General features: G+C 35.9%; 1 protein-coding gene across 5 annotated transcripts in view; it reads right to left on the bottom strand.

The window, feature by feature from the left end:
• The window catches only part of LOC141504975 (proteasomal ubiquitin receptor ADRM1), a 163,941-nt gene that overhangs the window by 42,982 nt on the left and 96,952 nt on the right, over positions 1 to 24,007 (bottom strand). For all 5 annotated transcript variants that reach the window (XM_074210410.1, XM_074210413.1, XM_074210409.1 and 2 more), the window contains 3 exons: positions 13,387 to 13,484; positions 7,548 to 7,730; positions 4,812 to 4,919 (listed from right to left, as the gene is read on the bottom strand). In XM_074210410.1, the coding sequence (XP_074066511.1) occupies positions 4,812 to 4,919; positions 7,548 to 7,730; positions 13,387 to 13,484 (389 nt within the window). The remainder of the gene's footprint in view (positions 1 to 4,811; positions 4,920 to 7,547; positions 7,731 to 13,386; positions 13,485 to 24,007) is intronic.

Here is a 24,007-nt window from a genome sequence, read left to right as displayed (position 1 = left end):
GATTTTCTTTAGGAATGTTCAGCACATGAATACAAATGGAGAAAGGAGATACTGGGGATAACTGAGGGTTGAAGTTTGGGAAAGTTTGACAAGAAAGCAACTGACAACATATGTATGTAGGGAGGGACATAAGGCCAGAGCAAAGGTAAGAGGTTAACAGAAGGAGGAGCAGAGTGAGGATGAATAGTTTTAGGAAAGGTAAAATATTATGAAAGGCTGAAAGAGCAAAGGATCCCATCGAAAGAGAAAAATTCCAAATTCTGGTTAGAACAGTTAAGAGTTATGGTTAATTCAAGAAAATGAATATTCTTGTGTGTGGCTTAAGTAGAATGAAGATGGAGTTTATGGGAGTTTAGAAGATTAATGAAATGGGATGTCAGTATGTTCATGGGAAAACACTAACAAATATGTAGAAGGATTCAAGTATAAGGGAAGGATTGAGGATGGAAAGGAATAATTTAAGTCTGGTACTAAGCACTAAATTGCTTGAGAAAAGAGGAGGGAGAATGACTCAAGGTCAGCAGATGAAACCACAAGTAAAGAGGTAGCTAAGTGTAAAGGGAGAATATGGATGTAGGATGGAAAATATAGTTACTTGAGGTGGGAGGAAATGAGGGGGGATTAGTATGATATAATGAACACTCAATGCTAGGAAGTAAGAACACCATAAAAATTTCTGGACAATCAAGTTTCTGTTACTGAAAAAGATAAAAAGAAGACAAAAGTGAAATGACAAGAGAAAAGGGGACAAGCATTTTAGGAAACAGGAAGAAGGAAGAGTATATGGACTTTGGAGGAGTAGAGAAGTGAGGTCCATTTGAGTAAGAGTACAGGGAAAGAAAAGAAGGAAAGAGGATTTTTACTTCAGTAGACCTCACACTGAAGCACAAAAATAAGGTTATAAAGAACCGGAATATACTTGCCAAAGAACAGAAAATGACAAAATGGATAGAGGATATGTATCCTATGATAACTAGGAACAGGATTAAGTCCTGACCTGTCACTCCAAGAGGACCAATATTTCTTTTAATTCTAAAATTTGAATGACTATGGAAAAAAAGATGATTAGGTTCCTGTAGGTACTAAACTCAAGCCTTGCTATCATACAAGAGTACATCCCCAAATGGTAGAAGCATGAAACACATTCAGGAGAGACACTATACCTGACCAAAATGCAGAGTTTCCAGTTTCAATCTCCAGCAGTTAAGTCTCTACCTTCCCCAATTCCCATTCTCTAGTCCCACCTGGCCAAGCACCACTCAGCTTGTGCTACATATGTGATACTATGGAGAATGCAACTATGATGGGCTGGTCTTGTTCAAATACTGAACATACATTTGCAAAAATGACTATTTTATGGAGAATTCACACAGGGCAAGCATTCACGATGGGATCAGAAGACTTGCAGGGATACATTGAAGGTCTCTCAAGAATTTTAGAATTGGGGTGACTAGGTGGCATAGTAGATAGAGCACTGGCCCTGGAGTCAGGAGTACCTGAGTTCAAATCCAGCCTCAGACACTTAATAATTACCTAGCTGTGTGGCCTTGGGCAAGCCACTTACCATTGCCTTGCAAAAAAAACTAAAACAAATAAATAAATAAGATTTTAGAATTGATTGTGCAGCATGGAAGACCCTGGCACAGGACCACCCAGCATGTTATGCCCTCAGAGAGGATGCTGTGCTCTATAAACAAGGCAGAAATGAAGCAGCTCAAAGAAACAAGAGATTCTCAAGTTCAAAGTAAATACTTCAGGTGTTCACATGGACTATTTGTGCCCAACCTATGGTAGAGAATTCCAAATTCATATTGGTTTGATCAATCACGGTCAAACACACTGTAACTCATTTCTAACACAGTGATGTCATTTTGGTCTTCAACAAAAACAAAGTACAAAAATCAACGAACCAATCAACCAATTTATGTGGGGTTTTTTAATACACACACACACACACACACACATAAACACACAACAGAGATATATTCTTTTTCTATCCTATACATATGTATTCCCTCCTTCTCCTCTCTCTCTCTCTCTCTTGTGTCTCTCTCTCTGTCTGTCTCTCTCTCTCTCTCTCCACACTCACTCACTCTCCCTTTTCACCCCAGCTGCCTTGACTCCAATTGTTATCTCAATGTAGAAGACTTTCAAATCTTTTAGACTAACCCTGATCTTTCCCCTTGACCTCTAGTCTCATATTTTCAATAGAACTCAGCACAGAATCTAACTGAAGAGACCTCAGAAGTCATCTAATTAAACTTATAACCTAACCAAATTCTTCAGGGGGCTCAGTTTTTTTTTCATAAAACCAATTTTTAGTTTTATTTATAAGTTCAATAGTTTTCTTACTTTCAATTTTATTAATCTCTCCTTTGATTTTCAGAATTTCTAATTTGGTATTCAATTGGATATTTGTAGTTTGATCTTTTACAACTTTTTTTAGTTGCATGACCAATTCTTTGATCTCCCTCTTTCTCTATTTTATTCATGTAAGCATTTAGAGATATAAAATTTCTTCTAAGAACTGCTTTGGCTGCATCCCACAAATTCTGGTATGCTGTCTCATTATTGTCATTGTCTTGGATGAAATAATTATTTCTATGATTTGCAGTTTGACCCTTTCATTCTTTAAAATTTGTAATTTAGCTTTCAGTGACCCATTATTACACATAATTTTTATTGCACCATGATCTGTTAATATTTCTGTCTTTCTGCATTTGATTGTGTAGTTTTAATGTTTTAACACATGGCCAAATTTTATATAGGTGCCATGTATTATAGAGAAAAAGGCATATTCCATTCTATCTCCATTTATTTTTCTCCAAAGCTCTATCATATCTAACTCTTCTAAAATTCTACTTCATGTCTTTAACTTTTTTTCTAGTTTATTTTGTGGTTAGATTTATCTAATTCTGAGAGAGGGAGGTTAGGTCACCCCACTAACATAGTTTTGCTGTCTAGGTCTTCTTGTAACTCATTTAACTTCCTCTCCAAGAAACCCTTATGGGTTTGGTTTTGTGAGGGTTTTTTTCCCAGTTGCCCCACTTTAATCCACCAAGCTTTTTTTTCCTTTCTTGTTTGTACTTCCAAATGAGACATTTGGTAATCTACATAGGGAGGTCACAAAACTCTTCCCTCCAAAACCTAATCCTTTAAACTACCAAATTCTGCTAATGGCATTGGCATTATCCTATTCATTTCACTTCAAAACCTTGGAAACTAGTTGGGTGGGAAAATGAAAGAGAGAAATAAATTCTGATTTTTTTAACTTTTTTGTGTACATTGTATACAATGCTTTGTACTCATTGATTGATTAAACATTCCCTTTTCTACTTTCACTGCTAAAACTCTGGTTCAGACTCTTATCTTTTTTGCCTGGTCCATTAAAATATGTCTCTGTTTTCTGTATCTCTCCTCTTTAATCCAGTCAAGGTTACCACTACCAAAGTCCATTAAAATGTGTCTCTGCTTTTTGTGTCTCCCCTCTTTAATCAAGTCAAGGTTACTACTACCAAAGTCTTATGCTCAAAAATCCCATTGCTCATGGGATAAAAGACAAGTTCATTTGGCATTCTTCTACAATCTAGTCCCATACTTCTTTTCACATCCTCTGTGCTCTAATAAAAAATCAGTAATTTCTTGTTCCCTGATTTTGTCTTCTCTTTTACATTTGTATATGCTATTCCTCATATTCCTTAGATCCTCCAAATCTCCCCATAACAGATTATCTCTCACTGTATCATATCTCTAAATCTTGAAATACTTCTTCAATGCTTGTTTAAGATCCCTTTTGCCATACAAACTCTTCCATGATGCTTCCAGTTAAAAGTTATTCCTCTCTCCTTTAACTTCTCATGTCATTCTGTTTGATCTCTCCTATACACCAAATTACTTTTTTTTTTTTTTAAGTTTTTGCAAGGCAAACAGGTTAAGTGGCTTGCCCAAGGCCACACAGCTAGGTAATTATTAGTGTCTGAGACCAGATTTGAACCTTGGTACTCCTGAGTCCAGGGCCGGTGCTTTATCCACTACGCCACCTAGCTGCCCCTACCAAATTACTTTGTAATTGTGTTAACCCATGCACATTTTGTCCCCTTTACTAGACTACAAAGAAGTCCTAGAAAGCAGGGGCACTGTCATTTTTCATCTTTGTATCTTCAGTGCCTTGTATATATTTTGACATAAAAATAGATGTTTACTGAATTGAAGAACAAAATAAAACAAGATTAGCCAAGCTTTGATCAAAATGTAAATTGTGTAACTGTATGATGGCATCAATCACAAATCAAATCTAACAAATATTTCTTGAATACTCATCCTCTGCAATGTACTACACTAGGATTTGGGATATAAATATAAATAAGACAGGACCTTTGTTCTTAAAGAGTTTATAATTCAGTGCAACAAATAAGAATACATGAAAAACTAAAGGAATAATAGATGACACATGTAACAGTTTAAGATAATTGTATAAAAATAAGAATCAACATGTTTATATATTTATATCATTAAATATGTTTATTATCATTATAATTTACACAGTATTTTCCTCACTGCCACTTTGAAGGTAGTTAGAATAAATGCAATTTATACACATTTTATAAATGAGGCTCAGCATTTGTAAGTTACTGTGGGTCATGGTTAAATATGACAGAGTTTAGACTTGAATTCAGTTATACCTAAGTTCTAAGTTCCTTTTAGGATATTAATAGACAACAAGTCATGATCTTATTTGGTCATTACTTAAAAACATGGTCAGTGTCTTTCAGTTGGAAAAATGATTTAACTTCACAATTGTGTTCTATTACCTGTGATTTAAAATTTCAACTGTTCCATACTGTTCTATCCACAATTTGCCAATAATTATATTATGTACACAGCAGGTAGGATTTGTCCATGTGTAGGCTTCATTATGTCTATGAAAGATGCCAAAAAATAAGCAAGTCAGAGGCCAGAAAAGCAAACTCACTGCATGATCCAAAGCAAAATCCCAAACAGAATTAAATCATAATGATCTTAAACCCTGTGGAAGAGTACAATATTTCTTTGAACTCCCTCAATAGGGGCTATTTATTTAGCATTCGTTTGAAATTCGTTTTTTCTTTCCTTTGTAACCTCAACAAAGCCTTTTACTTAAATGTCAAGGAAAGCTAATAAGCAATAAAAGACTGAGACAAAGGAAAATTGCTTTTCTATGAACTTGTCCAAAGTGTTTCTATTTGGACAACTTCACAGAAAAGCAATATTTTAGAACCTGAGGCTCACTGGTGTGAAAATTTAGAAGTATAAGGAACTGTCCCATAAAGTTCAAAATAGTATCTTCTACCTATACAACACTACTATTCTAGCTATTTTCTTTTTATTCATGATTACTACCAAATGTCCCTTCTTGGAGAAAAAGAACAAACAGAAATCTAGACTTAAAAAATAAGCAGTCTATATTTCCAGTGAAACTACCATAAACCAATCAATCAGTCAACACTTGTCAAATGCCTACTATGTGGCCAGTACTATGCTAAATATCTTAAGTAGCTAAATTACTAGCAAAAATTAGATCATGGCATCCTAGAGCTGGAAGAAGGCACAATCTAATTGCTGAAGCATGAAACCCATTATGTTATTTACTACATCAAAACAAATGTGTTCAGTAACGCATGGATTCAAGTTACCCAGATTAGGTAAAAGATGGTTTAATGTCTTAAGGTGAATTCAACAGAATCTACAACTATAATAACAAAGAATAAAAAGTATTACTAAGGGATTATAGTCACACATTTGTCTTAAAAAGACAACTTTTTTTTTGTTTTTGGCCAAGACCCTCTCTATATCACTATCTTCAAGGTGCCTGTCCTAGGACTGTCATGGGAGAAGGCTATTATAATTTCCTTGGAGATGGAGCAATACTGATGTATTTGGTTGATTCCAATTCTGTAGTAATGAGTCCTTTGTTATAGCAAGGCTTCAGGATTCTTATACGATGGCATGAGGATTTAACTGCCAAAATGAAATGCCCCCAGTGAGCTACATTTCAACTAGACTCCTGAAAAAACTGACCTATCAATCTCTATACTTGTAGTTTCTCCTAGTTATAGTACAAACTTTACTCTAAAGTCAGAATGTCAGAATAATTTTTTTTTAAATTACAAACACTTCTGGTTGAACTCTACTGGTTGACTCTTCAGTGATTTTCCATTGTCTTCCTAATAAAACCCTTAATTTGTTAAGCTTTACATTAACTAGTCCTGTCCTACCTTTCTAGTCTTCTTACATATGTGTCTTTGTTATGTGATCTAGTGATTCTGGCTTCCTAGGTGCTCCTAATGCCTCCCAACATTGGCATCTTAATTTGCTGTCCCTCATGCCTAGAACTTTCTCCCTTCTCAAAGCTTTGTCTCCTGGATGCCTTCAAATCTTAGCTAAATTCCCACCTTCTACAAGAAGCCTTTCCCAACTCTCTTAAATCTTAGTGCCTTCCCTCTGAGATCATCTCCAATTTATCCTGCATATTTATCTTGATTCGACTGTGAGCTTCTTGAAAAGATTTTGTTTCCCCAGGGGGTGGGAAATAGGGAGAATCTTTCTTTATATACTCAGGTAGTTTCTTAGCACAGTTCCTGACCTAGAATAAGAACTTAATAAATGCTTGTTGACAGATTGCTAGCCTGATATTCAAAGCACATTTAAACCCCACTTTTCTATCTTTAATTACAAACCTTATGTTTTAACCACTTGGACTAGCTACTGTTTTTCTAAATGCCTTGATTTTCCTCATCCTCAGTATTTACTGCCTTGTGGAATACTCATGTTTTATCCAAAGTCCAGCTCAAAATACCACATCCTGCAAAAACCTTCCATGATTTCTGAGCTAGAATTCCTCATAATCTGTTTGTACCTCTTTTATATACAAATAGACTATGATAAATATATATTTGTATACATGTTTTACCTTAATAAATTATAAATTCTTTAGCACAGAGTCCACTTTTAAACTTTTCTTTGTATTTCCCTAAATATTGAGAACAATGCTTTACAAATTCTGTATAAATATTTGATAATTCATTCCTGGAAATGATTATGCTGATTGTCTCTAAAATTATATTGCTATACTCAAATAATTAGGTTAACTTTTGACTGTGAGACTATCTTCTAACCTTATTATTCATTACTAAATTAAAAAGTTCTACTTATACTAAACAAATGATTAGAGATTATTAAGAGTACATAAAATGTTTAGAAAGTTTTTGAGAAGCCAAACATTTGAAAAACTTCTCCAGATTCACTTAAAATCTAGATCATATAACAATTTCTAAATTTGTAATTAACTTTTAGTATTAAAAAGACTAATAAAGCATATCAATTAAAAGGGATTTTTTTTCAATACCTAGGTCAAGTAGAGGAAATAAATTAATCTATCATATCAAAATATATGGGTGTGGACACAAAGACAAGACAGAGATATTTATTAAGCAAATTATCTTTCAAAGAAATAGCTCATCTCTCTTTTTAAGGGGAGAGACACATAAGCTAAATTACCCAATACTTACTTGAGAAGCTCCAGTGTAATTGTTCCTCGGGGCTCTGCTTCTACACTTTTTCCCCAGAACTTCAATTTGGGATAAATTGAGCCATGAAAGATAAAGTCCTGATTGAGACCTTCTGAATAAAATGCACTAATGGGAGGATGGTGACTGACCTGTTCAGATATAAATCTGAATCCTAAATCATCCCTATAAACCAAAAAAAAGGGAAAAGGGGTAGGGATATGGAAAGGATAAAGCACATTAATTCAAACAAAATCAGTTAATGAAATTGAAACAAATAAAGGTCAACCCATAAATCAGAACAAATATTGAATCTACACCAATTTTCATAGCTCCATCAGTGAGCAGGCAGTGGTAAATTGATGTTATTTGAGATTTGATTAGAATACATCCCAATTCTTGGCCTTTTATAAGCAGAGTGGGAAATAGGAGCATATATGTTCTATAATTCCAGACTGAAATATTTAAAACATAATTATTTAATTTCAACAAACTGTATTAAGAGGCAACATGCTGACAAAACACATCACTATTTCACCTTAGAAGAACAAGAAACAAATCTGACAACACGACAAAGAAAGGAATATGAAAAACTCTCAACATGGATTTCTAGATATTTTTCATGAAATTAGTATTTGGTATTATATTAGAATAATTAAGAGTTTATAGTAAGAAGCAGCTTGTGAAAAAAAGTGAACTATCAAAACCTATATAAGAAGCTCTTGCACTATATCTGACACAAGAATTCCAGGAAATCCCAATTCAGATCAGCAATTCACCTACTTAACAGATGTAGGTATAAGAAAATGTTAAAACATTAACTTTAAAATTTGAAGATGCTCCATGCCTGAAGTCCCACTACTGCCCAAGAAAGCAACCATTTTACATTGTAAAAAGGTTTTCCTGTTACAACATATCTTCAGGCATTTTTAGAACATTCCTGAAGATATTCTTATGGAATTTCTTATAGACCAATATATTTCTGGTCAGGGACATGATTTATAAAATCCTCTTGCAATATAAGAATGTCAGTTGATAATTGTTCAGGTACTGTGAATACACCCACAGTTGCAGTCATTAAAAATTATACAAGCTAAACCACATAATTACTAACTTAACTAGAATTAGAATTTCCAGTCATTAACCAGAAGTATTTTGTGGAAAGGAAAGAACGTTTAAACATAAGATTTTAAAAACCTGCCTACCAAAGGATGTAATTTACAAAATGAATGCTCAGAAGCCAAGAAAAGAAAGCATATTTTTAGCTATAAAAGAGGAACTTGTAGGGAAAAAAAAGTATTAGAAAATGGCTTAGCTTATTTATGTAACCTCCATATTAGAAAGACTGTTCAAGGTCTTACAAGTAAAACGAAATGGTAACACATTCTTTGACAAAACTAAGAATTAAATATGACTTACCAGATGTGGGTTTTTTCTTTCAAAAATGGAACAATAATTTTATCAGTCTGTGACATTTAATTCAATTAAATAAGTTCATGAAGACAGACATCATTAGGTGTTGTGCTTTATTAAATATTTCAAGTTTCTGAAAATATTTCATCCCTTTAAAAAGATCTGTTCTCTGGAATTTTTCATTATACAGTAAATTAAAAATATTCTATATTTTGCCTTTTAGCAACCAAAATACTAATAAAAATTTAATGAATGTTATCAAATTTATATTTAAAATATAAAAAGTAAGACAAAAGTAAAGAGAATCTAGCCAGGATCAAGAGTGCTATGAGCTGAATTGATAGTGAGTGAGATGGGCAGAACCAGAACATCACATACCCTAACAGCAACATGGGGTGATAACCTTAATGGACTTGCTCATTTCATCAGTACAATAATCAGGGACAATTTTAAGGGTATCTGTGATGGAGACTACCATCTGTATCCAGAGAAAGAACTGTGGAGTTTAAACAAAGATCAAAGATTATTATCTTCAGTTTTTAAAAAAGTTGTCTTTTGCATTACATAATTTTGCTATCTCTAGTATTTTAGTTCTTCCTCAAGGATATGTTTTTTCTCTTAACACATTCAATCTTGATCAATGCATATCATGGAAAAATGTAAATATTATCAAATATATTTTGATATATTTGTGGAAGCGAGGGGGAAAATTGTAAAATTCAAAACTTTATAAAAATGACTGGTAGAAACTGCTATTATAAAGCAATATTATTGGAAAACAAATAAAATATTTATATAACAAAAAAAATGCCATGAATACAGAAGTATAAATACACATTTCTCTCTGGGCCTTAGTTTCCTTATCTGTAAAACAAGACTGGATTTCTAAAGTTCTTTTCCTAGTTCTAACAAAATAGGATTGTGATCACATGGACTCCAGTATCCATAATAAAATGAAGCACTGAAGCATATATAATATATTCCTGTTAACTACTCAAGCTCTCTCAAAAGGTAATGAAATTTCAAGAGCAGCTGCTCAGCTCTTCTGTGCCAGTGAGCATCTAAATCAAATGAAAAATCAAGATAGTATTCAAACACTAGCTGTACACACAGAAAGGTTGTCAGTTGAACCATCTAGGGAGCAGAGAAATTAAAGACTTGGTCAGAAAACAGAGGAGAATTGGGAAGTATGACATTTTTTGCTGCCTTCATACATGATAGTGCTGATTTAAGTGGACAAAATGGGCACATTCATGTTACCAATAATAGCTAATCTACCCTCTCTATTTAAAATTTCAGTCAACTAGAAATTCTATACTTCACTTCTAGAAGAAGAAATTACAAGAAAACAAAATGATGTTAAGGATCTTTTCTTTCTTCTTAATCTTTCTTGACTTCCCACAGTCAACACAATCTCCTATAATGTATATATTATAATTCTGTATCCAAAAGAACTGATGCTCAGATACAATAACACATTCAATTATAAAAGAACTATTTTAAAAAAGTGTTTTGTCCTAAAAATAAGTTTTTACTGGTGTGGTGTTGTAAATATATGTTTTTACCAATGCAAATCAGCAATTGACCTATAACTTAAGAGTTTTAGGTGCTATAAATGAAATGAGGAAGCTGGATGAACTGGCCTTTCATATCACCTCTCTAAATCTTTGATCCTATCTTGGAATTATATATAGCTACTGTCTTCAAGAATGAAGGACAAGGGGAGTGAAGTAAGATGGGGGGGGAAATTGTAAAACTGAAATAATATCTTTAATAAAAAAAATTTTAAAAAAAGAAAGAAAAAAAAAGAATGAAGGACAAGGGGCAGCTAGGTGGCACAGGGGATAGAGCAACAGCCCTAGAGTCAGGAGGACCTGAGTTCAAATCTGGTCTCGGATACTTAATAAAAACCTCATTGCCTTGCCAAAAAAAAAAAAGGAAGGACAAATATCATAAGCAGTAACTGTCTATGGTTGGTTTCTTTCTCAGGTGTACTAAGAGGTAAAATGATATGTCTATGGTCACAGAGTACATTTCAGAAAAAGGATCTGATCTCTGACCTCAAGGCATCCTGCCTACAAGACAATAAAAAATAAATAAATAAATGAACAAACAAACAAATAAATAATAAAAATCAGAGTAGTAATGATCACATTATTCATATCATATAGCAGTTTAAGAGTAACAGAACATTTTACTTAAAATAATTATATTATTATTCCCATTATATTAAGACAAGGAGATTTAAGAGAAAGTCAGTGGTCACACAGCTGTTAGTGTTGAAACTGGGACTTGAATACATTTTCATTTATTTTAGTTTTAGCACTATTTCAGAAAGTTGATTGATATATTTTAATTCACTTATATCCCCAATGCTTGAATACATTTCAATCTTGTTTCCAATATCATAAAGAAAGGGTAGCATAGTGTAGTGGAACTTGTAGTCAGAAAAGTCCAGAGGTTCAAATCCTGCCTCAGCCACTTAGTAGTTGTAATATCTAGAACAAGTCACTTAATGTCACACAGCTTCAATTTTCATTATTTTGTAAGACTAGTACCTTCTTCATAGTGTTGTTCTAAGACTCAAATTAGATAAAGTATGTAAAGCACTTCATAATCCTGAAAGTGCTATATAAATGGGAACTATTATTATTAGAATGTCTTAAAATGTGATTTTAAAGGACTTTTCTTAATAATCTTCCAACAAATTCAATATTTCAATTAACTAAAATATTCTTTTTATTTGCTACTATTCTACAATATACACTAATAGCTTGAGGAAGACAAGTCTCAGTTTTTTCTGCAAGTTATACTTATTCCTCCTTGATGTCTTATGAGAAACATACAGCTTAGAAGATAAAGATCTGAACTTGAAATCAGAAAAAACCTAAGTTAGATCCTTTCTTGCACATTTATCCCTCTTTGACCTTAAACAAGTCATTTAACCTCTTGAAAACTCAAAAGCCTCATCAGAAAAATAAGGGGTTGGACACAGTGAATTCGAAAATCCCTTCCTGCTCTATACATATGATTCTAAGATCCTGTTTCTCCCACCTTCTTTGACAATAGTAGGCCAGTATAGTGACCAAGAGTAGTATCTGTCCTTTTCTGAATTTGTATAGCTTAGATAACTAGATGGCTCAGTGGAGAGAGCATTTGACCTAGAGTCTTGTGTTCAAATCTGGCTTCAGACACTAACCAGCTATGTGGGCAAGTTGCCTTAGTTTTCTCAACTCTAAGATGAGCTGGAGAAGAAAATAGCAAACCACTCCAGTATCTTTGCCAAGAAGCTTCAACGGGGTCACACAGAGTCAGACATAACTGAAATGATTGAAGAACATCAGCAACTTAGCACCTGTAGTAAATAACACTTAATTTAGCACTTGTTATCTAAACTTTTAGAGCTAGAAGGGTCTTGAAGATCACCTAGTCAAATCAAATATGAGGAAATTAAAGTCAAGATGAATTAAGAGGACTATGAAAGTTCACATAGTTCATTAGAGGCAGAAAACAGTACCAGAAAAATCTTGGTAATTTAATAACTATTTTTCTTTTATTTCTGCAAGGCAGTAGGGTTAAATGACTTGCCCAAGGTCACAGGTAGGTAATTATTAAGTGTCTGAGGTTGGATTTGAACTCAGGTCTTCCCGACTCCGGGGCCGGTGCTCTATCCACTGTGCCACCTAGCTGTCCCAATTTAATAACTATTACTTTTGTCTTTTCCAACTCATTTATAATTTTTTGAGGGTAAGAGTTAGAATTTGTACTTTTTTTTTATTAATCCGCTATAGTGCTTAGTAGATAATAGGCACAATGGCACTCAAATAGTTCCTGTTAGTCAAGAGGCTTAGTACTCTACAAAAAAACTCATTTATCTTCATACTACTATTTCAAAAGTGGAGGTAATAATAGCCTAAGAGATGATTGATATTAGGTTAAAAGTTAAAATAAGTGACAAAATTCAGTATTTTGTATTATGTTTATTATTGTGTAATACAGGTAAATCCTAAATTATTCTTTTTCACAAAATTCATTAAATTAATATTGGAAGGGAGGTACAGAAATAAAGTTACCTCATTTTGCATATTATTAACATTTATATTTAGACATGATATATCCAGTTCTTGACACATAAAGCTACATTTAAAAAATATTCTACAAAGTAGATTCATTTAAATAAGTCCTGTAATACTGTATTCCCTTATATTCTGAATTACTAAAGTTTTAAGGTTTTAAAAACAGTATTTTATCTTTATGAGATAACTTCTATAGAGTTCAAAATATTTAATAAGATCTTTTGAAGAACAATTTATTTATTCTAAGAGAAGAAAAACTGATACTGATGAAATATATTTTTTTGATATCCTAAAGGAATTCCAACTTTAAGTTATTAGTGAAATGTAATATTTACTTGTTTCTTTGTTCTTACCTGATTAATTCATATGTTTCCCCCAGCAGTGGATTAAAAGGTTTACCAGTCCTCTCCCACTGAGAAGCCACAGCCGAAACGGCAAAAGCAGCTACAGCCTGTAAGTAATCCACAGGATTAAATAAGACTATTTTCTATTACATAAACTATATAGTATTGGGGGACAATTATATAATTAATTTCAATCTTTCCTCTAAGAGCAATGTCTCAGGGGGTGGCAAGGTGGCACAGTGGATACAGCATTGGCCCAGAAGGCAGAAGTACCTGAGTTCAAATCCAGTCTCAGACACTTAATAATTACCTAGCCGTGTGGCCTTGGGCAAGCCACTTAACCCCATTGCCTTGCAAAAACCTAAAAAAATAAAAAAATTTAAAGAAAGATGTCTTACTTTTCTCTTTGTAATTTTTTGACTATCACTATTGGGAGAAGAAGGAAGTAACTGTAAAATAAGCTTTCTCCTCTCTCTCTCTCTCTCTCTCTCTCTCTCTCTCTCTCTCATCTAGAAAATGCATCAGACCAATCCTGATGGAGAAATCCAGAAAAAAAAATCACAGTAAGTCATTTATCCAGCCCAAGTCAGGAAGGAAAGTAGACACAGACATTGAGGACAAGATCTAACCAGAAGCATACCACACACTCTAGTACCCACAGAGAAATGGTGTACCAAGGCAAAATATTCCAGATCTACACTGGGTTACCCAAGCAGAATACAGAATAGGGGGCCAACTGTGAGTTCTGGTTCTCCACAGTTTGGGATCATGGTGAAACAAGGAGATCTGTGCCCTAGGGTGCCATTCCTGGTTAGGAAGGTCCTGTCCAGTCTACTGAGAAAGGAGGAAGTTCAGAAGCAAGCAACAGTGGTGTGGCTCACATTCTAAAAGCAGTGTAGTCTCGGTCCCAACATCTAGCCCGATTCAAAGTCTAGAGAGGAATATCTACCACAGAAATTCCAGACTAAAAGAGAGGCTAAAATTCTATCACTTTGAACCAGCAGAGCTTTCCATCTCATTGCAAAGGGTTGAGTACAATAGCAGGGTCCAGTTGTTCAAATCCAAACCCAGACCAAAAACTTACAGAGCTCAGTCCAGGAGGGCAATGTTTAAAATGCCTTGGATCAAACCACTTTGGAAGCACAGAAAACTTGCAACATGTTGTTCCCAGATTCTCCCAGAGATTTGGAATATAACATTCAATATGCCAGAAAGAAAGTAGCAACAGGACCAGCCTAAACCTTAACTCCACAGGTAGAGCAAAACTCAGTCATTAAATTAAATCTGGACTTCCAGCCAAGATGGTAGAGAGAAGCCAGGCACTGTGCTAAGGTCTCCTGGGTTTCCCTCAAAAATAATACAAGAGAGGGGCAGCTAGGTGGCGCAGTGGATAAAGCACCAGTCCTGGAATCAGGAGTACCTGGGTTCAAATCCGGTCTCAGACACTTAATAATTACCTAGCTGTGTGGTCTTGGGCAAGTGACTTAACCCCATTTGCCTTACAAAAAAACACCTTAAAAAATATAAAAGAACCCCCCTTACAGAAATTTCATCAACAAAAGCCAGAAAAAGATCTACCAAAAAGGTCTGTCTCAAGGGAGCATAGGTGAACCAGGGGGGCAGACAGTAGAGAGTCAGCCCAGGGGCGCCAGGGGTGAAGCCAGAGTATCAACCTAAGCTGTTGAGGCTTTGGTTATGGGAACAATGGTCTAGCGAGTTCCAGCACAGAGATTAGCAGAGTGAAGCTAGACATCAGTCTGCTTGGCTTGGGGGGCCATAAGCTCCATACTTTCACCAGGCCCTTCTTTCCAGAACAAACACAGTAACAGCCCCCCCATCCCCCCAGGCTCAGGTGTGGGCAGCAGAGCTCCCTCAGCTGAATAGGGAGATTTAATTACCTCTCCCCAGGGCACAGCCCATACTGTTTAAAGATAAAAGTATCCAGCTGCACCCAGACCCCCTCCAGGCCTAGGGAGAGGGCCTCAAATCAAGGTCACAGACATTGCAGAGAAAGCAACCAGCACCCCCTACTGACCAGTCCACTTGAAGTTACTAAGTCACAACATGTGAGCAAAGCCTCTAGGGCTTTCAACACCAAAGATCTGCGAACCAGCCCCTCCCCCAACACAAGATCTAAGGAAAATGAAGAAAAGCCATCGAAAAGGGGGATCCAATGGCAACTATCTTGAAGAAAAAGTTCCTATAACTTCTGGAGGAAAATATGATTTGGTCTCTAGTCCAGAAGGACTTCCTAGAAGAAATCAGGAAGGAGTTTAAAAAATCAACTGGAAGGGGCAGCTAGGTGGCACAGTGGATAGAGCACTGGTCCTGGAGTCAGGAGTACCTGAGTTCAAATCCGGCCTCAGACACTTAATAATTACTTAGCTTTGTGAAAAAACTAAAATTCTCTTGAAACCTCAATTGGGCAAATGGAAAACTTCAAAAATAGAATTGACCAACTGGAAAAGAAGTTGCAAATGGCAAATGAAGAAAATTCTTCTCTAAAAAAAAAAAAAAGAATGGAATCTTTGGAAACTAATTACTTAATGAGATGAAACAAGAATCTGTTAAATAAAATCAAAAAATTGAAAAAATAGAAGAAAATGTAAAATACCTCATTGGCAAAACACTTGAAAACAGATCGAGAAGGGACAACTTAAGAATCATCGGGCTTCCTGAAAACATTGAAGAGAATAAAATCCTGGACTCAATATTACAGGATTTGGTGATGGAAAATTGCCCTTGATATCGTGGAATCAGAGGACAAAACAGTTATTGAAAGAATATAGTGATCCCCTCTGGACAGGGATCCTAAAAGGAAAGCACCAAGAAATATTGTGGCCAAATTCCAGAAATATCAGATAAAAGAGAAAATCCTGCTAGCAGTCAGAAAAACCTAAATTGGTTTTTATCTAAATTTTTTTTATCTAAATTGATAACAAGGAGCCACAGTAAGGATTACACAGGACCTGGCTGCACCAGCATTAAGGGAATCAAAGGGCCTGGAATGTAATAATCTTTAGAGCAAAGGAGCTTGGAATGCAGCCAAGAATTCAATATCCAGCAGAACTGAGCCTTCTCTTCCAGGGGAAAAGAAGAACATTTAACAAAATAGGAGGCTTGCAACTTTTCCTGATGAAAAGACCAGAGCTAAATAGAAAATTTAGACTTCAAACAGCAGACTCAAGAGACACATGAAAATGTAAAGAAAAAAAACAGCTAGCTATCCAATAAGGTGAAACTGGCTATATTCTCACCTGGGAGAAATATTCTCACAACTCTTAAGAATTGTAACTCTAATAGAGAGAATATACTTAGCACAAGTTATGGACACTCATGATTTATCCATGACTGATAAAATGATTTTAAAACAATAACTCCTTAAACGGGGGGGGGGGGGGGGGGGGGAAGATAGTAAAGAGATGGGAGGATGGAAGAGATTGAATGGGGTATATCACATTACATAAAGAGCTACAAAGGACCTATTGCAATAGAGGGGAAGGAGGGAGGAGGTGAGAACCACCTGAATCATACTCTCATTAGATTAGGCCTAAAGTTAACATATGTTAACTTGTCTTACCTTTCAAGTATTAAAAGAGGAAAGGGGGAGGAGGGGGAGGAAAAGAAGAACTAACAGAAGGAAGAAGGGGCAAAGGGAAAGGGGAAATAAAAGAGAGGAGGGTTGGATCCAAGGGGGCAAACACACTGAAGGTGGTAGTATTCAGAAACAAAATACCGGGGAATATGGATAAAGTGAACAAAGGGGAAAAATATAACCAGAGGGAAGATAGCATGGAAGGCAATAAAGAGTTAGTAATTATAATTTTGATTGTGAATGGGATGAACTCTCACTCTCCTTTAAAAAGTAAGGAAATAGCAGACTGGATTAAAAAAACCAGAATCTGACTTCCGGCTAAGATGGTGGAGAGAAAACAGGCACAGTTCTAAAGTCTCCTGATCTCTTCCCCATATATCACATGAAAAAAACCTCTTAAAAGAAATCCAAACCAGGAAACCCAGAAAGAAAAGCCAGGAGAGGAACATTTACCTCAGGATTTGTCTCCTGCAGCAGCCTTGGCTGAGTACCAGTGGGTGAGTCTGGGGTCCGAGGGAGGAACAGCCCTGGATCAGCCAGATTAACAGCTGAATTGGAACCAGGAGTCTAAGGGCCTGAGAGCAGGACCTGCTGAATCAGCGGTGGGGCTGGACTAAAGGGGCTTGGATCTGCGGGGAAGCAGAGGTGCTGATGTTGGTGCTGTCCCCCTGGAGCTTGGGGAAGAGGCTGCGGGGAGAGGTCTGGTGCAGGAGAGCTGCGGAAGCCATCCCTGGGCTCCTCAGGTCCAAGAAACTCTGAGTCCACACCTCCACTGCACTGATACCTCCTCCAAAACAATTGCAAACTACTTCTGCCTCAGGCCCAGGTGTGTAAGCAAAAGAACCAGCCCCGCTGAGGAATGACCTCAGGCCAGGGTAAAGCCCACCATTGATTGAAGGCAAAAGAATTCAATAGCTCCAATTCCTTCCCTCAAGCAAAGGGAGAAGGCCTACCAACCAAGGTCACAGACACTCCAGAGAGGGCAACCAGCACCTCCTACTGGCCAGCCACAGAAACTGCACTCAGTAAAGCCTTTGGCGATCCCAAGCCTAGGTGAACCAGCCCTTCCCCAACTCAAGGTCTTAGCATAATGAAGAAGGGTCAGCAGAAAGGTGGATCCATAGAAAAATTTCTGGAAGGGAAAGACCCCAACTCAGAGAGACCTGGAACCTCTGAGGAGAATACAATCTGGTCTCCAGCACAGAAAGACTTCCTTGAAGAAATAAGGAAGCAGCTTAAAAATTTGGGAAAGACAATTAATACCTTACAACAAGAAAACAAAACCTTACAAAGTACAATTGGACAAACACAAAAGGAGAATAAATCTCTCAGATCCTCAAACGAGCAAATGCAAAAAGAAATTAATTCTCTCAAAACCTCAATTGGTCAAATAGAAAGCTCTTTCAAAAGTAGAACTGACCAATTTGAAAAGGAGTTGCAAAAGTTTAATAAAGAAAACTCCTCCCCCCAAAAAACAATGGAGTCTACAGAAACTAATGACTCCATGAGACAGCAAGAGTCAGTTAAACAAAATCAAAATATAGAAAAAATAGAGGCAAATGTAAAATACCTCATCAACAAAACCACTGACCTCGAGAATAGATCAAGGAGGGGCAACCTGAAAAGTATAGGACTTCCTGAAAATATTGAAGAGAAAAAAAAGCCTGGACTTAATATTACAGGATCTAGTAATGGAAAACTGCCCTGATATCATGGAATTGGAGGGCAAAGTAGTTATTGAAAGAGTATGTCGATCCCCACAAGAAAAAGATCCTAAAATGAAAACACCAAGGAATGTTGTGGCCAAACTCCAGAACTATCAGATAAAAGAGAAAATCCTGCAAGCAGCCAGAAAGAAACAATTTAAATATCAAGGAGCCACAGTAAGGATCATGCAGGACCTGACTGCATCAACTTTAAGGGATCGAAGGGCCTGGAACAAGATATTTCAAAGAGCACAGGAGCTTGGAATGCAGCCAAGAATCTACTTTCCTGCAAAGCTGAGCCTTCTCTTCCAGGGAAAAAGATGGACATTTAACAAAATGGAAGAATTCCAAAAATTTCTGATGAAAAGAACAGAGCTAAACAGAAAATTTAGGCACCAAATAGGAGGTTCAAGAGACACATGAAAAGGTAAAAAAGGGGGGGGGGCGGTAAAAGAAAAAAAATGCAATCCAGTAAGTTGAAACTGGCTATATCCCAGCATGGGGGGGGGGGGGGGGGGAGAGAAAGAGACTCTCATAAATCCTGAGAAATGTAACTCTAACAAAGAGAATATACCTAGCCAGAAATGATGGACGTCCATAACCTATCCATGAGACTACTATCTAATGGGATGTAACTGGCTTTAACCCCACTTGGGAGAAAGACTCTAATAACTCTCAGGAATTTTGACTCTATTCAATAGAATATACTGAACTAGAAGGGTCAGACACTCAGAATTTTCTATGACAAAGACAGAATGATCTAAAAAAATACACTACCTCCCTAAAAAGGGGGATAGGAAAGAGACGCGAGGAGGGAGGGGATTGAAAAGGACAAATATCATTACACTAAGAGGTACAAAAAACCTATGGTAATAGGGGAGAAGAAGGGAGCAGAGGAGAAACACCTGAATCTTCTTCTCATCAGACTTGGCTTAAAGTCAACCTACACGTACTCAGTTAACTTATAAAACATCTAACCTTTCAAGTATTAAAAGGGGGAAAGGGGAGGGGGGATGGAGAAAGGGAAGGGGAGTGGGGGAAATAAGGGGAAATAATAAAAGGAAGGGAAGGGAAAATGGAAAAAGGGAAAGGGGAAAGAAAGGGGAGGGTGTGATATAGGAGGGCAAACACACTGAAAGGGGTGGTATTCAAAAACAAAATACTGGGGAATATGGATAAAAGGGGGGGAAAGGGGGAAAAATACAAACAGAGGGAAGATAGCACAGAAGGCAATAAAGAATTCGTAATCATAACCTTGAATGTGAATGGGATAAACTCTCCCTTAAAACGTAAGCAAATAGCAGAGTGGATCAAAAACCAGAATCCTACAATATGCTGCTTACAAGAAACTCATTTGAAGCAGAGAGATACATATAGAGTAAAGGTAAAAGGTTGGAGCAAAATATATTTTGCTTCACCTGAAGTAAAAAAAAGCAGGGGTAGCAATCCTTATCTCAGACAAAGCAGCAGCAAAAATAGATAGCGTTAAAAGAGATAAGGAAGGAAACTTTATCTTCCTAAAAGGTACCATAGACAATAGTCATTTCAATATTGAATATATATGCACCCAGTGGGACAGCACCCAAATTCTTAGAGGAGAAGCTGAAAGAATTACAGGAAGACATAGACAGCAAAACTCTACTAGTGGGAGACCTCAACCTCCCGCTATCAGATCTAGATAAATCGAATCATAAAACAAACAAGAAAGAAATTAGGGAGGTAAATAGATTGTTAGAAAAATTAGATATGGTAGACTTATGGAGGAAACTAAATGGGGATAGAAAGGAATATACCTTTTTCTCTGCAGTACATGGAACATACAAAAATTGACCATGTACTAGGACATAAAAACCTAATGATCAACTGCAGAAAGGCAGAAATAGGAAATACATCTTTCTCAGATCACAATGCAATAAAAGTCATATGCAATACTGGGCCAAGGAGATATAGACCCAGAACAAATTGGAAACTGAATAACCTCATTTTAAAAAAACGAGTGGACCAAAAGACAAATTATAGAAAGAATTAACCATTTTATCCTAGATAATGATAAGAATGAAACAACATACCAAAACTTATGGGACTCATTCAAAGCAACTCTCAGGGGATATATTATAGCTCTAAATGCTTATATGAATAAATTGGAGAAAGAGGAAATCAATGAACTAAACATGCAACTAAAAAAATTAGAGGAACAAATCAAAAATCCCCAATCAAATACCAAATTAGAAATTCTAAAAATTAAAGGAGAAATTAATAAAATCGAAAGCAAAAAACTATTGAATTAATAAATAAAACCAAAAGTTGGTATTATGAAAAAACTAATAAAATTGATAAACCTCTGGTCAATTTGATTAAAAAAAATAAGAAGAAAACCAAATTGCTAGCATTATAAATGAAAAAGGTGAACTCACCACCAATGAGGAGGAAATTAAAGTAATAATTCAAAATTGTTTTACCCAACTCTATGCCAATAAACTTGATAATCTAAGTGAAATGGATGAATATTTACAAAAATATAAGTTGCCCAGGTTAAATGAAGAAGAGATTAAATACCTAAACAACCCTATCTCAGAAAAAGAAATTCAACAAGCCATTATTGAACTCCCTAAAAAAAAAATCTCCAGGGCCTGATGGATTCACAAGTGAATTCTACCAAACATTTAAGGAACAACTGGTTCCAATCCTATATAAACTCTTTGGAAAAATAGGGAAATATGGAACTCTGCCTAACTCTTTCTATGAAACCAATATGGTACTGTTACCTAAACCAGGAAGTTAAAACAGAGAGAGAAAATTATAGACCTATTTCCCTGATGAATATAGATGCAAAAATCCTAAATAAAATCTTAGCAAAACGACTACAAGTCATCACTAGGATAATACATTATGATCAAGTAGGATTTATTCCAGGAATGCAGGGTTGGTTCATATTAGGAAAACTTAGTAGACTCAATTATATCAACAGCAAACCTATCAGAAATCATATGATCATATTAATAGATGCTGAAAAAGCTTTTGACAAAATACAGCATCCATTCCTATTAAAAACACTAGAGAGTGTAGAAATAAATGGACTGTTCCTTAAAATAATTAGCAGTATCTATCTGAAACCATCAGCAAGCATTATATTCAATGGGGAGAGGCTAGAGGCATTCCCAATAAGATCAGGGGTCAAACAAGGGTGCCCATTATCACCACTACTATTCAATATTGTATTAGAAATGTTAGCATCAGCAATTAGAGAAGAAAAAGAAACTGAAGGAATTAGAATTGGGAAGGAAGAGACAAAACCCTCACTCTTCACAGATGACATGATGGTCTACCTAGACAATCCCAAGAAATCATCTAAAAAACTACTGGAAACAATTAGCAATTTTAGCAAAGTTGCAGGTTATAAAATAAACCCTCAACTTTTCTATATATATGTCTAGCAAGAAACAGCAGGAAGAGCTAGAAAGAGAAATCCCATTCAAAGTAACCTCAGACAGTGTAAAATATTTGGGAGTCTATTTGCCAAGACAGACTCAGAATTCTCTTTTTGAAAACAATTATAAAACACTTCTCACACAAATTAAATCAGATTTAAATAACTGGGCAAATATCAACTGCTCATGGATAGGGAAAGTGAATATAATAAAAATGACAATTCTACCAAAACTAAACTATCTGTTTAGTGCCCTACCAATCAAAATTCCAAAAAATTACTTTAATGAGTTAGAAAAAATTGTAAGTAAATTCATATGGAGAAATAAAAAGTCAAGAATTGCCAGGAGCTTAATGAAAAAAAAAATGCAAATGACGGTGGCTTAGCACTACCCAATCTAAAATTATATTATAAAGCATCAGTCATCAAAATTGTTTGGTATTGGCTAAGAAATAGAGTGGTGGACCAGTGGAATAGACTAGGTGTAAAAGCAGGAGAGGATTATAGTAATCTGCTGTTTGATAAACCCAAAGAGTCAGGCCATTGGGATAAAAACTCCCTCTTTGATAAAAACTGCTGGGATAATTGGAAGTCAGTATGGAAGAAACTTAGATTAGACCAACACCTCACACCCTTTACCAAGATAAGATCCAAATGGTTACAGGACATAGACATAAAAAAAACAATGCTATAAGCAAAATAGTAGATCAAAGACTAGTCTACCTGTCAGATCTATGGAAAGGGGAACAGTTTATGACTAAGGAAGAGTTGGAGAACATCTCTAAAAACCAATTAGATGATTTCGATTATATTAAATTAAAAGGCTTTTGCACAGATAAAACCAATGTAATCAAGATCAAAAGAAAAGTAGTAAATTGGGAAACAATCTTTACAACTAATGATTCTGACAAAGGACTCATTTCTAAAATATACAGAGAACTGAGTCATATTTTTAAAACAAAAAGCCACTCCCCAATTGACAAATGGTCAAAGGATATGCAAAGGCAATTTACAGATGAAGAGATCAAAGCAATCCATAGCCATATGAAAAAATGCTCTTAATCATTAATTATTAGAGAAATGCAAATTAAAGCTTCTCTGAGGTACCACCTCACATCTCGCAGATTGGCCAGTATGACCAGGAAGGATAATGATCATTGTTGGAGGGGATGTGGGAAATCTGGGACACTATTACACTGTTGGTGGAGCTGTGAACTCATCCAACCCTTCTGGAGAGCTATTTGGAACTATGCCCAAAGAGCGACAAAAATATGCATACCCTTTGACCCAGCAATACCACTACTGGGTCTATACCCTGAAGAGATGAGGAAAAACATTACTTGTACAAAAATATTTATAGCAGCCCTGTTTGTGGTGGCAAAGAATTGGAAATCCAGTAAATGTCCTTCAATAGGGGAATGGCTTAGCAAACTGTGGTATATGTATGTCATGGAACACTATTGTTCTATTAGAAACCAGGAGGGACGGGATTTCAGGGAAACCTGGAGGGATTTGCATGAACTGATGCTGAGTGAGATGAGCAGAACCAGAAAAACACTGTACACCCTAACAGCAACATGGGAGTGATGTTCAACCTTGAAGGACTTGCTCATTCCATCAGTGCAACAATTGGGAACAATTTTGGGCTGTCTGCAAAGGAGAGTACCATCTGTATCCAGATAAGGAGCTGTGGAGTTTGAACAAAGTACAAGGACTATTCCCTTTAATTTGGAAAAAAAAACCCAGATATCTCATTGGTTTGTCTGATCTTGTTACCTCTGAGAATTCTGTTCTCTTTAAGGATATGATTTCTCTCTCATCACACCCAATTTGGACCAAGGTACAACATGGAAACAAAGTAAAGACTGACGGAGTGCTATCTGTGGGGTGGGGGTGGGGGGG

Source organism: Macrotis lagotis, chromosome 1 (genome assembly GCF_037893015.1).
Source record: "Macrotis lagotis isolate mMagLag1 chromosome 1, bilby.v1.9.chrom.fasta, whole genome shotgun sequence".
Lineage (NCBI taxonomy): Eukaryota > Metazoa > Chordata > Mammalia > Peramelemorphia > Peramelidae > Macrotis > Macrotis lagotis.
The sequence above is the reverse complement of the archived record's forward strand: the minus strand, read 5'-3'. Positions and strand labels throughout refer to the sequence as shown.